The sequence below is a fragment of the Triturus cristatus genome, chromosome 2_2 (genome assembly GCF_964204655.1).
Source record: "Triturus cristatus chromosome 2_2, aTriCri1.1, whole genome shotgun sequence".
Taxonomy (NCBI): Eukaryota; Metazoa; Chordata; class Amphibia; order Caudata; family Salamandridae; genus Triturus; species Triturus cristatus.
Window position 1 is genome coordinate 1068740688 of NC_140582.1, and position 15211 is coordinate 1068755898.

The 15211-nt window shown below is 42.1% G+C and overlaps 1 protein-coding gene across 2 annotated transcripts in view; it reads left to right on the forward strand.

The window, feature by feature from the left end:
• The window catches only part of FAM53A (family with sequence similarity 53 member A), a 100984-nt gene that overhangs the window by 22452 nt on the left and 63321 nt on the right, over nucleotides 1-15211 (forward strand). For both annotated transcript variants that reach the window (XM_085642587.1, XM_085642586.1), the window contains exon 2: nucleotides 5293-5528. In XM_085642587.1, coding sequence (XP_085498713.1) covers nucleotides 5412-5528 — 117 coding nt within the window. In that variant the 5' untranslated portion in view covers nucleotides 5293-5411. The remainder of the gene's footprint in view (nucleotides 1-5292; nucleotides 5529-15211) is intronic.

Consider the following 15211-nt stretch of genomic DNA (forward strand, 5'->3'; position numbering starts at 1 on the left):
CACCAAAGTCTGTCTACTAAGGGAGTCTGAGATGCCATGTAACAAAATGGCTTTCGACAAGCTTTAACTAAGGAAAAGGCCTATTGGCTTTAACATGTGCTTGTTATACTTCAGTCAGGCATACTACAGTTGTCATGACTTTTCCCAATGGACCAACCAGGGCTATCGCCTTTAAAATTGGCTTGTCTCCATACCCTACCCAAGCCTGCTGTATTCAGCAGAAGTCTTCCACAAGGCATCCATTATGCATAGTCGTATAATTATAAATATGTACAGTTAAATGGGGGAAATATACAACCCCTCTTACTGGGTCCTAAGGATTCTAATAGTTCACGTCTACTCATTTACTCCTCCCACGGACTAAGAATAGATAATCCACATCAAAACCCATACCTACTTTGGTAATTGAACAAAATATCTATAGGCTTTACATAGTGTGGTATCGATTTCCCCCTTCCCCCCACCTTAAATACCTATTTGGCTTTCTCATATGCTTTTCACATCAGATCTAATGCCTTTGTAACTTGTCATAATGAACGTATTAGACATTTGGTATCTGACATTGCTTGCCCCAATGAATCAATAGCCATTATCGATTAATCATTAGCTAGTCACTTGAACAGTCAGACCTACTCTATTCAGAATGAGCTTGCGACAGTATGGCATAGTCCTAAAATTACACTTCTGGACAATTAGTTTGCAAAACAATATACAGCCTCACTCAAACAGGTTTAACGGGGATTGTAACTATGCACATTTTGAACACCGACTATTTGTGATAGCTGGTTCGAAAACACAAATCTGTTCCTAATATTGTCATCAGTAAGGTTTCTTGTAAGAAGATATCTCCATGCCTTAACATGGTGTGATAGCAATCCCCTTTGAGCAAAATTGGCCTCAAAATATACTTTCCTAACCAATGCCAAAATTATCTTCAATTTTTAGAAACGGTTTAGACCTGTTTCGGACTTAACTTTACGCGTTGAACCTCTCATACCTGCTGCCTTTATAATTTGATCTACATGGTCACCAATTCAGGCCCACTGTGTTGAGCATAGGCTTGCCCCATCCATCGGGTATACAGTCATAAAACTACAAATGTAAAAAATTACAACTGGCAAACACTGTACAATCGATCCTCAAAGGTCCTACCATGGATTGTCACAGTGCGTGTCTTCTACGGCCTGGGTGTGCCAGAAAGCTCGCTAACACCTTTGCCTGCTATATTAATCTGAGGTGCAATTTTACAAAATGGCTTTGTACAGTATTTAGCACAGTGTAATACAACCTACCCATAATGTCGTAGTGGCTTTAACATACGTTTTTCGTAGCAAGACATGCCTACTGTCTTTATATTTCTGTTTGATAATAAACAGATCAGACATAGAGCCCTGGTTATTGGTTTGTCACCAACTTAGTCCTGTTGTACTGAGCATAAGCTTTCCCACAAGGCAAAAAAAAAATCAATACATGTACTTTTCCGTGCAAGTGTAGAACTTCTGTCCAGTGAAATGGAATCCATTTACGGGGTAGCCAAAGACCCCTTTTCAGAAGTGCTTCTGAAAGCGGTTTCTGTTTTTCACAAGGTCAGGTGACCTTTGTGCTGTTAAATCGGACCTGATAAACTGAAGTCTGCGCCTTTAATGTAGCTAGCAAGGCCACAAAACACAGCACATACTTAAAGTGAGTAGCACCGTTACACACCAAATGTTAATTATCGGATGGCCTAGCAGTTTACTGGCCACTTAAACACAGCATGTCAGATGCTTCCATGTAGGGTTGCTAAACTTATGCCTTCCCATCTGCTGACCCCTAGGAAGTGTGTACAAGATGGCACTTGCCCAGTAAAGAGATTAAGAAAAAATACCTTCTGTTTGATTTTTAAAAAACGAAAACCCGTAAACTGCATGGATAAATAATACAGCGCTCGCTAATTACTCATCATTTATAATATCAAAATTAAATAGCCCTACCGTTTCATATCTTGACGTCAGAAGAGTACTTGCACCAATCGCCCCATACATTACTGTGTTTCTTGGGGCAGCCCCTGGACTTGCACACAAACTGCTTTGCGCTAGCAGAGTGGTCCTTCTGCCCTCATCTCCCTAATTCGTCCATTAGGTCTAGTCTTACTATGTTTGGGACTGGCAAGACTGGTTCTCCCACCATCTTAGTCAGAATGTCACAAAAATGTCTCAAATATTATTGTATTATGGAGCTTTGCCAAAGCCTGCGATAAAATCAGTGAAAAGATTCTGGAAACACTAATGTAACCAAGTGTGTCTCCCTAGTTATGCTAGGGAGGTAGGTGGGGGGATGGTGTGTGTGTGTGTGTGTGTGCGCTCACACTCTCTGCGGTTTTTCAATTTTAAACCATGTACCTCATTTGAACCAAGAAGTTGTCTGACAAAATGGCATGCGCAAGGAACACTGCCTCAAGAATTAAGGATGGGGAGTGTTCAGTGTAATGCAATCTATATTGCAGGTCTTGGAAAATATTTAAACTTTACTTCATTAACTGCAGATGTTTGACTCGATTGGCAGCAAGTTTGAGCCGCAAGCGGAAACTGTTTAATCTAGGGCACTGAAGCCTGGAACTGTTTTCTGTATTTCGAGATAGGTGATGCAGCAGAAACCATCTTTGGATATGCAGGCATGTTAAAACCCATTCGCCTGTATTTCTTGTTTTTAATTTGAAGCTAAAATGAAGCCATGTTCGTAGGTTTTTAGCACACACTAAACGAAGTTTACAGTAGGTATGGAAGAGCAGAAAATAGTTAATAAACATGATGTTAATAAACATGATGTGAAGACCGTATGAATCTTAATGTCGCAACAATTGAATGACTTGGGAACCGGTCAGGGGGCGAATTCATTGGTGGTTTGGGTCTCCCTTCTTTAATTGCACATTTTTCTATGGCTAGAGGTACAGGTTTCCACTAAACATGAAGGTCTTTCCTCCATGGCCCTGCAAACACTTTTTGCTTAATTGGGGCACATTTGCATACATTTCCATGGTGGAAAGCCACCGTAAAGAAGTGTGCGTTTACAAACACCAATACGATTTTGGGAGTTAACCTACTTATCAAGCAATATTAATGGTTGCTCTCTTGGCACTACGCTTACAAATATAGCAATTCCTCCCCGCTGACACTGACAATTCCTAGATTATACCTCATGCCTCTTTGAATTTACTTGTTGCCCATTCTTTGGTAATCGGACTATGGCCATATTGGGAGCAGATACACTGGGATTTTTACTAAATGTCCCGCATAGTGAAAGCTGAACCTGCCTTAGCTTCCAACTTAGCTCTACTCAGACGGGACGGGATAGAAGCAGGGTAGTAGGGCATTGGTGGTGCACCTGAGCTGCTCACAAAAAAAATGTCAGACGTTTGCATGGTAATGTAACCTTTTTGCATGGAACTTTAGTTATCAAAACTATTGCCAACCTTGAAGTGTGCCTACAGTGTAAATCTGGTCTTGCTATTGGTGGTGCTAGAACTTGACTACCCACATAGTATGCCTTAAAGGGACTGTGGACACGTTTAAAACTGTGCGCTGTTTTGGAGAGAGAGTTAAGACATTTGCTAAATTATCGGTATTGGTCTAAAGGACCACTTTTCTTAGCAGTCTCTCGTTTAAGAGCAGTAATCGAACATGAATCTGAGCTCTGCAACACTTCTTTGTTTCAGCTCATGGATCCCGTGAAATCTAGGCATTTCAATTGTAGACTGTGACCTTCCTTTATAAGACGTCTGACCATTCCTTGAGGATCAGTACTCATTGGTGTGAATGTATCTATTGGTCACCACAGATCTGTCCCTACTCCACATTCCTTGGTGCTGCTGAAAGATCTGCCATGATGCATTTCCCGTTAACTTGTGCTCTATTCCAGTCGGTGCAGTACATGGCCTGCCTGATTGTCACGGATAGAAGTACTTGAAACATGGTGTTTAATAACGTTGCTTTTTCATTGTAGTTCACTGGGTTCAAATTAATTTGGTTGAAAATATAATTCAAACCATTGTAATGTAGAATTGGTAACATTCAACAAAATAAAAGATGTTAAACAATCCTACACCACAGTCTATCTCAGGTCACTGTTCTTTGTTGATGCGACTAGTACTGCCACCATTAAATCTCCTTTTGGTGCAGCATTGCGTTGAAGGCCCAAGGCAGTGCGATTCCCAAGACTGGTATTGTATGTAGTGGATATCTTCTGAGGTTCACTGAATACTGTTGGGTTTACATGCTCTGCTCTTTTATTGACACTTCCGCCATTATGTTTCTAATGGTGAGGCACTTCATCAAAGTGTATGGTTACCATGGCGCCTACTGAGATTAGCTTTGTAACCCTTCCTTAGCCTTAACTTTGTCACTTATGGTCTGTTCTTATGTCCAGCTTTATGAGTAAATGTATTGATAAATGAAATGTGGTGGGATGTTACTCAGTATAAAATGTGAACTAGTTTCCATCTAGATCAATCGCATCGGTTGTCTTCAGCTATACATTATAAAGAATAGGAAGAGTGGTAGTACTTCAGACAGTGCTCACTAGGTGTTAAAGGAGATCTCTAGAAATAATGTTTCCAACCGTTCTCATTCAGCAATTTCATTGGTACATCCCTTCTAGACCTTTATGCTCCTCGTTCAAGAAAAACATTGTTATTCCTAAATTTAGATTGGCATGCTGGGATGGAAGGTTTGTGGTATGTACTGCAAAATTATGGAGTTCTCTTCCCCTTGATCCGAAACGTCTAAACCTTCTGCATAGCGCTGCACAAAACCCAGTAACATGACCTGTTGTAATTCGAATGTCTAGCCCTAGTATAACATAGCGATGGGTTGATGGTCAAATTTCCCAGACCCAGATTATTCTATTTACTGTATAACAAACACAATGTAAGGTGCCTGCATCAAATGTGTGTACTCCTAATGACCTTGTTATTTCGAACTTCGCAAAGCATATGTAAGTTGTGTACCTTGAGCAGTCTGCTGCTGTTCTTTCTGACACTCCATAACGTCGCAGCAAGCATTGTTGTCGAGTGACCTGAATTGAATACAAAAAACTGCATGTTCTTGTGCAGAATGTGTGGGGGAGGCTTGCAATGTACAGTGCGCGTTAAAAATATTCATGTTTAGCTATGAGTCATTGCCACTTCCCCGCCACGGTTAGCTGCAGAAATGCGAAGCTTTTGCGGCTTGGTTTGCCATTGCATATTGGTAGTCGTGGGTAATGCTATCACACTTGGACGGTAACACTCAGCTGTCTTTATTCTTTTCTTCGCAGGAAATGAACGCCTCCTGAGAAACTAAACTGGACTTTGTGAAATATGGAAGCATAAATTGACTTTGCACAGGACTAGGAATGGGTGAGGAAAACTGACCACGCGGGACTTGAAAGCTTCAATGCTACTCAGCCTGAGCAGTGTGAAAGGGACAACTACCATGGTGACACTAATTACAGAGAAGCTGCAGAACCAGAGCTTGGATGATCCAACCTGCAAAACCTACAGTATTAACCTGGTAAGGCTGCCCTACAATAAATATCTGTAAATTGAATCTGCACGTGGCATTAGGAGCCACAGAGCTCTGATGTTGTGGTATTAGTGGGGAATTTGTAAATTAGCTGTCTGGTACCTAAAGTTGTATCAGTTTTCTTTAAATTATCATAGCAGCTTCCATACAGAAAGGTATAACATCCCATACGTAGTCCATTATTTCTGAGTGAGAAATTAAATCCTATGATAACCACTGAGGAAACCTAGTTTGTGAGGTAAGTGAAGAATAAGGACATTTTTTCTGCAGCTAAAGATTTGTTGAAAGCATGCACCCTTCCTTTGAGCATCACATTGTAAGTGATTAGGTATGGTCATTACAAAAATTGGTTCCTCATCTTGATATTTGTTTCGTCGCCACTGTTTTGTAGAATATTTTCTGCAAAATTCCTTCCTTCAAGTTGACTTAAAGTCAGACGCAAAAAAACTGAGCCTATAACAAAGTTCCAGATTAAAGCTCTATTTAAAGGAATACATCTATGACTGTGTTGATGGATAATTTGAAATCTGTACTTTGTGTTAACATTTAGATCCAAAGCACATACCGTAAGAGGTTGAAGTCAGATTCTTTAACTTTTAGCCATCAATGACTTTCAGCTAGTTGTGAAAGTCCTCAGTGGCAGCAAGTGGGTGACACTAGATTTGGCTTGCCTTGGTTGTTCAAATGCAAAAAGAACAATTGATGGACAGAATGCAGAACAATGTCATACATTCACCCCCAGTACAGAGATCTGGGCCTAAATCCATCGTGTTTTTTTCTCGCCATTCAATCAGGCTTGACCCTGTGCCTCATGGGAACAGTCCAGTCCGAACTGCCAGGCCAGGTCCTCCCTGGACTGGAAACTAGCATCTTGGGACCGGTTTCGGGGTTTCACCCCTCTTCAGCCAGGATAGCATGATTCCAGTGGCATGGAGAGCACGGAACCCACGTCTGAGCAACCCGTCCCACTCTGGGTGACAAATGCAAAAGGAACAATTGATGGACAGACTGCAGAACAGTAATTCATTCACCCAGTACAGAGATCTGGGCCTAAATCCATCGTTTTTTTGGTCCCCATGCTATTCCAGTTTGTACCCGGCCATATGCAAATCAGTCTTGATGCTTGTTTCCATTTCAGGGAGGCCCAGCCTGGCAGTTCGGGCTGGACTGTTCCCATTGGGCGAAGGGTCAAGACTGATTTGCATATGGCTGGGTCCAAACTGGAATGGCATGGTGAGCAAAAAAACGATGGATTTAGGCCCAGATCTCTGTACTGGGGTGAATGTATGACATTGTACTGCATTCTGTCCATCTGTTTTTGCATTTACCTTGGTTGTTCAGGCACTGAGCCTGATCTGCATGATATGGCAATCGCCATTGCTGACTGATCCAGTACAGATATACTTACTGAAGTTCTGCTTGAAGGATTTCAGAGAGTAGACCGTCTGTTTCCAGAAAGCCGACTCCTTTTTGAGTATTAGTTTCCTCTTCTAGACTTTTTTTTCTGACATTTGCTTCTCATATAATTTAGTATACCTACAGAAAAAAATTATGATCGAAGCTAAGCTATGTAGAAACACTTGATCTATATTCACTTATTTGCTGGTGTTGGGAAGTTTTTACAAGATTCTGTACACAATAATAAGCCAAGGAAGAGTTTATCAGCGAACGCCTTGGCTCATACATGAGACAAAATATGCGGTTACTCTTGTGTTTGACTCTAAATTTTGGGTTCATTCAGTACCTGACTCTGGCTAATCAATTGGATAGATATGCTCATCTGGAGCTGATCAGTACATTTCTGTAGACCTCTGTACTGTGGGTCAAGAAATGCAAAATATACAATTCTTCGAACATAAATACATTCTTAGTTGTATTTGCTTTATATCTTAGTAATAGATACAGAAGGAGGGCTTTAGTACAAAATTAAGAATATCCTGTTTCTCTTGGAGCACAAAGTGATGGCTGTTTACCTGTATCGAAATGAAGGTAGCAGTCTGTTTTTGACAAGGAGGATCAGCCCTTTATGTATTAAGCCACCGAAATTGCCAATGGCACGCACTATGGCTTCAAGGCTTTAGTCTCTAGTTCATACACCGGTTCTGTGGATGTTGTGGCAATTCGAAATTTGCTGTAGGGTCATCCATCATGTATAGACTGCTGCTTTTGGCTCTTTATGAATTTTTAAAAACTTCTGTGACTGCACTCCCCACTAACAGTGCTCTGTCAGTGGTGTGTAACACTTCATGCGTCAAAGAAGCACAAATGGCTGGAGGATGAGAAATGAGGTGAACCCCCTCACTGTCACTAGAAGCTTAAAGCAAGCACTGGCAATACCAATAGGTTTAGCTTTAAATGAATGATGCATGGTGGTGTGAAGCATTACAATTAAAAAGCTTGGAAATAGATATGGATTTGTGTGGAAGCAAACCACTGTATAGTGATTTTGGTTAAATGCTCATGTGACAATTGCACTGTCAAGCGAGATCTCCACATCCATGTAGGTTAATGACTACTCTCCACTCATCTGTGCTGCTGTCCGATTAAAAATGACATGAAATTATCTAGTTATCTAAGACACTTTAATAGCATTCCAGTGCCATGTGCATGCTCATAAAAATTAAAGTTTAGGCAGTTGTATAAATAAAATTATCACAGCTGCATAGCAGACACTCCACTTCTGCCCAATCAAAACGTACTCCTGGGTCCAACGTGGGTGTAGCTAAAGCTCCTCTCTAGTGATGGTCACCTAATTGTCTGAGATGTACTGTCAAGCCAGACCATGATGATGCCCCACTTGCTGCATTGTCAAGTAGTTGCTCAGTGACTGGAACTATGCAGCCTGTGTACTACGTGATAATAGAACAAACTATGCACCCAGTCTTGGCCTTTTCACTCATGTATAGGATGGTTGGAGGGACTCCTTCTGTGACTTGCAGCCTATAGATATATCCATGAAGGAAGTGCACTACACATTATAGACCAAGTGTGTGTACTTTCTCATCCTTATATGGTGGAAATAAACTATAAATTCAAGGTTTTTTTTTTTATTTTGGATTGAATCTTCTAGTTTCAGAGTCTTTGTGAAGACTGCATTTCTATTTCACAGTATGTCTGGGACATTGGACTACACCTCATAAGATGGAGTTGCTTTTGCAGTTTCCCGATTGGGCAAAGTTAAAAGGAAACGGTTTGATCAATTTGACTTGGTTTTGCTTTAAGCCACACCATGCTTGACTAAATGCATCCTTCCCCAATTTAATTTTTCACAAGACTGTCAATTTCAACTTGCTGGACAACTAGGGAGCAAAGGTGCGGATGACTCAGGCTGACTAATTGATTATTACTAGCAGTTGCATGAAAATGCACGGAAGCTAATCTGATAATCGGTGGACAGGGTTTTGACTGATATCTTCAACTGATGTATCTTTGCTTTCAGGGACCATTTTGAAAGGCTTGTATGTATCGCTTGCAAGGAAAGCAGCACAGAAGTGAGTTTCAGAATGATATCCTATTTTGGCCACCAGCCCATCACTTGTGGATCTGCACAAACGTGACTGAAATTATTTGAAGCGGAATGCTCTTGCTGCTCTAACAAAACCATACGATCATTGGTTGAGATTCTTCTTTTCTGCATAAGTTTTGCAGTAGTGCGCTTCTGGACACCCTTCCATTTTGGGAACTGAATTTGTAAGTGTTGGTAGATCGTGCATAAATCTCTCTTTCAAGAGACTTCACCATTCAGTGCTTCTGCGATCCCAGGGTTCTGAATCGCACAACTCTTCGTTTCGTGGGCTGCCTTTCTCCTGCATTATAATCCTATTTTGCACATAACTTTTTGAAACGGCTTGTCTAGTGAAAATTGCCGAAGGCATTTATGTACCCTTGGTTTTAGACGGAAGAAGTTTTTGTCTTAACCACACATTCCTCTAAAGTGGTTATATTAATTGTCCCAGAAATGGGGGTCTCGTTGGCAGAGGTAGGTACCTTTGTCCAAATGGGAACCCCTGCTTCTAGTCTGGGTAAGGGGGGGTTACACCCTTTAGATAATGCCTGCTCACACCCTGGGTAGCTTGGCACGAGCAGGAAGAATTATCCCAAAGGCAATACGAAAGTATTTGTACTCCAAACACACAGTAATACAATAACGCCACAAATGAACACCACACCAGTTTCGAAAAAGAAAGTATTGTTATCTAAACTCAACCAAAACGTCAAAAATCCAACATACATTTAATGAAAATGAGTTAAAAAATATTCCAAAACACTTGGTCCATAGAAAACTGTGGATGCTTGATTTTTCACAAAGTACTTGTAGATATGTAAAAATTCAGAAGGCCATACAGCTGAAGAGATGGGAAGCGTCCGTTCCTGAGACCTTGGGGAGGCGATGTGGCAGTTCTGCTGCATGCAGAAGTGATGCATAAAATCAGGTCTGTAGGGGGAAGTGATGTCTACTCCAAGATGATTCTGGTCCACGGGTGATGTCGGTAAAACTTGCCGCACAAGTGTGATGCATGAAAATCCGGGCTGCTTTGGTGATCGATGCGACAAATATGTTGGTTTCTTCCGCTGCGATCCCTCGCTGCGTTGGTTCTTGCAGCCGAGACAGGCACTGGGTTGTTTCTGGCGCGGCAATGCATGGAGGTTCTTCTCACACAGCGATGCTGCGTCTGAAAAACCTCCTCGAAGAGCGAGGAGTTGATTTCTTCAGTTCTTCTTTTCTTCCAGCTTCCAACAGCAGGAACAACCTCCAGAGGCCCAGAACTAGAATGGGTATCTCCTGGCAGGTCCGAACTCTCAGGGGAGCTGGGGTGAAGTCTGTGTCCCTGAGACTTCAGAACAGGAGGCCAGCCCACACAGGCCCATGGAGATCAACTTTGGTCAGGTTCACAGCAAAGAATCTGCAACTGCAGGCCAACCCCACACAGCAAAGGGACAGTACTCCTACTCACCGCTCTTCTGAGTTCCTCCTGAGTCCAGAAGTAATCTACAGTTCTGGGGTTTAAGGTGTAATACTTGTAGCACAATGTCTTTTGTTCTCTGTGCAAGGGTCTCTTAGCCCAGTCCAAACCAGTTCTGTTCTCACTTGTGCAGTATGAACACAGGGGTTGGAGACTGCATTGTGCAAGGGAGACATACCCTATTGAGGTATAAGGAAATCTACTCCCACTACTCTAAATTCAGCACAGGTCTATTCAGCTCAGCTGAGAATTCCAGGAAGGGCCAGGCACACTTCAACCCCCCTCCCCCCATGGCTGTCTACAGTTAATGCACATCCCCTGTCACTCAAGAACCAGACAGTCAATCCACAAACGGGCAGAGGTACACAGAATGATTAGAAAGCAGGCATTTTCTAGTTTAAAGGTGGGATTTTTCAAACTCACAATTTAAAAACTATCTTTACTAAAAGATGGGTTTTTAAATTCTGAGTTCAAAGAGCCTAAACTTTATATCTCGATCTTGTCCAAATAGGAAGTTATACTTGTAAGATCTTACAGAGTATTTCCCATTCTATCCTATGGGACAGATCGCCTTTCAATCGTGAAACACGAGATTGGCAGTATTTCACTATCCGAACATGTCACACACACTAGCACATGTCCTACCTTTCACCTACACTGCACCCTGCCCAGTGGTACCTTGGGCCTACTGTGGTAAATAAAATCTTCTTTACCGTACTGAATTTCATACGGAATCTTAAAATAAAGAAAAATAGCTCAAAATAACAAGAGGCAGAATCCGTGGTATAAGAGGTTTTCTAAATGGGCTTTATTCCATTCAAAATGGCCGACTCGAGTCGCGGCCTTCAGGTTCCGTCACCACGAGGGTTCAGGAAGTGAAGTACAATAATTTATTGACAGACATGTATTTTTATAATAAGTGCATTACAGTGAAACGAATGTAGAAGGCGTAACATTTGATAAGAAGAGTGACAAAACAGGTACGTAATCGAAACTAGGCGTAATAAGGAATAAAAGAAACATGATTGGTTTGCATTATCAGACATAGGTGGATCTATAAGATAATACTTGGCATAGATGCGCGCGCAGCAGCATGACGTGTAATTGACGTGCAACTAGGGGGTGAAGGGGACTTGACATTTAGCTCTACATGTGGAGACGAGAAGTCTGGGGGGTCAAGTCAACCTAATCCCAAATCATATCTACCATCCTATGTTCGGAGAACTATGTTATCCACAAGGAAGGACTCTCGGACAGAATCTATTCTATACTAACTGTGTGTGCGTGTACAAGCGTCTAAGTGTCTATATGAGATGCGAGGGGCAGAAAACTTTCCATGGCAGCAGGGCTATGAATCACTTGCAGGAGGACGGAAAGGCTGAGTCCTTGCTTGTGAGCTAAAGGAAATGTTTACCTAAATCACTTGACAGGAATGCATCGGCTGAAGAGCAAAATAGATAATTCGAAGGTGAAATACAACTTCTTGGCAGGCAGGCGAAAACTGGCCGAGGCAGACATTGTTAGCTGCACAGGGAGTAGGACAAAGTTCATGGATACAGATGCGAGCTCAAGCTGAAGCTGTCAGAGACAGAGAGCAGGGAAAGGCTTTGAGGACAGAATCGGGCCTACTTGCCTGAACTGTAAAAATGGAGTAACTTAGCCATATAAAGTCGGTGGCCTTTCATACTTAGGAATCGAATATCCAGCCCATTGATGGCGGATCTGACAGAGAACATGTCGACGGAAGACACACATATGTTTGCGTCTTAGAAACTGGAACTGGAGGGAACATACATGTACTTGTAACATGCATATAGAACCGTTGGGGTCCAAGATAGGGGACATAACTGATCAGGAAAATCCACATTTCCACATTCCCTCCTTGTCCCCTTCTTGCCCTTCAAGAGACATCAATCTTCATCATTCCATCGATTTGCTCATGGAGCATCATTTCTTCTTCCTTCTTCTTCCGGCATTCTGAACGAGACCTTGGTGGTGGAATACACGATGTGGCACACAGACCACAAATCGCTGGTCCACATTGTAGACATAGACAGCAACTGAATAGTATGAGAAGGCCAATACCTAGGAAGGATAGAACTCTCCATCCCCAGGCTGATATCACACTCCAAAACCACCCGGACCACGTCCAAGTGCCTGGATTCTCGTGTATCTGGCTTACAATCTTATGAAGGCGTGTTATAGCTTTATATACAGATGGCGAATTTTCTGGTATGAATATGCAGCAGCTGGATCCGATGACCCTGCAAGCTCCGCCCCTATCGACCAGGATGACGTCAAGGACAAGACGATTCTGGAGAACAACAATTCTCATCGCTGATTGTTCCTCTGTCAGATTGCCTAGGGCGGCTATAGTCTCGTTTACTACAGCTTCAAGAGTCTTGGTGAGTCTGCGTATCAGCTTACTATTTGATATAGTACCTATATAGGGAAAGATACCTTTATTGAAATCTACATATTTGTCCCATGCTGTCTCAGTATAATCGACAACTGGGAGATCTCTTCGCTCTCTATTGTGTACTAAATGAACATTTCGATAATAATCAGGGGGAGCTAGGAAAACAGGTGGCAAAAGGAATGCTATGTAACAGGTACCATCCCAATCTAGAGGCAGACGCATATATGCCGTCTGGCCACATATGAAGTAAGAATGGCGAGAAGCTCTAAATGAAGATTTACCTTGATCACTATATTCTACTATAGTAACGCATTGGCTATGGCCCATATGTATGGAACCAACTTTTCTCACACATAATTCACCCTTAACTGGAAATACTGACATAGTGGGCAGAATTAGTTCAACTTCGGATTTGACATTCAAAATCATAAGATTAGGCGTAAAATTACCTAATTTATACACTTCATTTTCTAAATCAGTTCCTGTTCTACTGGGGTGACCCTCCTTATTAGGGTGACAGACTTTGAATAAAACTAGATTCAAATTTCCCCATATCCAATGTTGTTGATAAACTGCTGTGTCTGGGTCTATGGAATTTAATAAACTAAACCATGCTCCACAGGAGCCATTGTGTGTGAACGGATGTGGAAAGAAAGGCAGAACTCCTTTGTTATTCTGATAGGGAGGAAGTCGGCCACACACCCAACAATTGGTGGCATTACTAGTCTGATGGAAATGATGTAACATACTAATGAATGTGTTATTGCGCAGCGCAAGTCTATAGGACAACTCATGTGGCGGTAGGTCTCTAAAAGAATGTTCTCCAGTTATATTGAAAGCACGTTTAGAAACAGGATAATACATATGCAACAATATACTTGCAGTAACTATTAAAAAACTCAAAAAAAACAAAATTAATAAAGTCACAATACAGTGGCTACGCAGTGATTTACAATAAGCATGTCGTTTCATTATGATTCTGGACTCTACATGATTCAGACCTAAGGGATACATGTCGGGACAGATTCAACCGCTTCACCTTGGAGAGGACTTAAACAATCAAATCGTCCGACAGTTTAGATCTGGACCTGAGTTTCTGTTTATAGAGTTCGGTGCTACTGGCCTCAGCCAAAGGTAGCTTTGAGTCAATGGGGGAAGACACACGGGGAGTACTGTTTGTGTCAGGAGGAAGTCCATGAAATTTTTTTATATGGCTGGAATGCACCCAGCCTTTCCTCCCTTCGATCTTCACAGCTGTTCTGGTCGTCAGCAGGACCAACTTAGGAAGCCTCCACCTTGGCTCCAGTTGGGTTTTCCGATCAAAATTCCTGACGAGAACATAATCGCCGGGAATTACGTCATGAGGTTTCACCTCGGTGTTGTCAGGAAAAGCTGCGACTACCTGTGAACGACAAGATTGTAGTGCAGACATCAAGGAAGCCAGGTAATCTGTCAGCATATTACAGTCAACATCAGTTATTTTACGGGGTATAGGCGTCCCCCACATATTCGGTGGCCTACCAAAGATCACCTCATAAGGCGATAGCCCTGTTCGAGAGTGTGCTACCATCCTCATGTAAAATAGCGCAACTGGTAAGGCTACTATCCAGTCCACACCCTTTTCCTGACATATTTTAGACAATCTGATTTTTAAAAGTTGATTATGTCGTTCCACGAGACCTGCTGCCTCGGGGTGTCGGACACAGTGGAATTTCCACTGATATCCCAACAAGAGTGAGACATGTTTCATTAATTCGGATGAGAAAGGCTGACCGTTATCTGAATATACAACACGTGGTAAACCGTACCGTGGGAAGAATTCTCTAATTAGCTGCTTGGCAGTAGTCGGGGCAGTGTAATCTGATACGGGATACGCCTCTGTCCAACGGGAGAGAGCGCAGACAACTACGAGAACATATTTGAATCCTCGACAACGTTCCATCTGAATATAATCCATCTGGAGGACTTCAAAAGGATGGTCAGGAGGCTGAAATCCACCCTGCTCTACGGGAACACTCTTTCCTGGATTAAACTGACAACATATCATACAGGTACGAACTTTTTGTTTAGCTGCTGCTCGTAAATGTTTATTGAACCAAATGTGCTGAATGCTGTCTAGCATAGCCTTCTCTCCTAAATGTGCTGGACTGTGAACTGTAGCTATAATGGCTTGAACCATGGAATCAGGGAGAAACCATACAGATTTCTCCTTCGTCATCCATCCTTGATCTGTCTGGATCCCTCCTAGTTCAGTCCACTTCTTTATTTCTTCTGCTGTGGCATGTGTC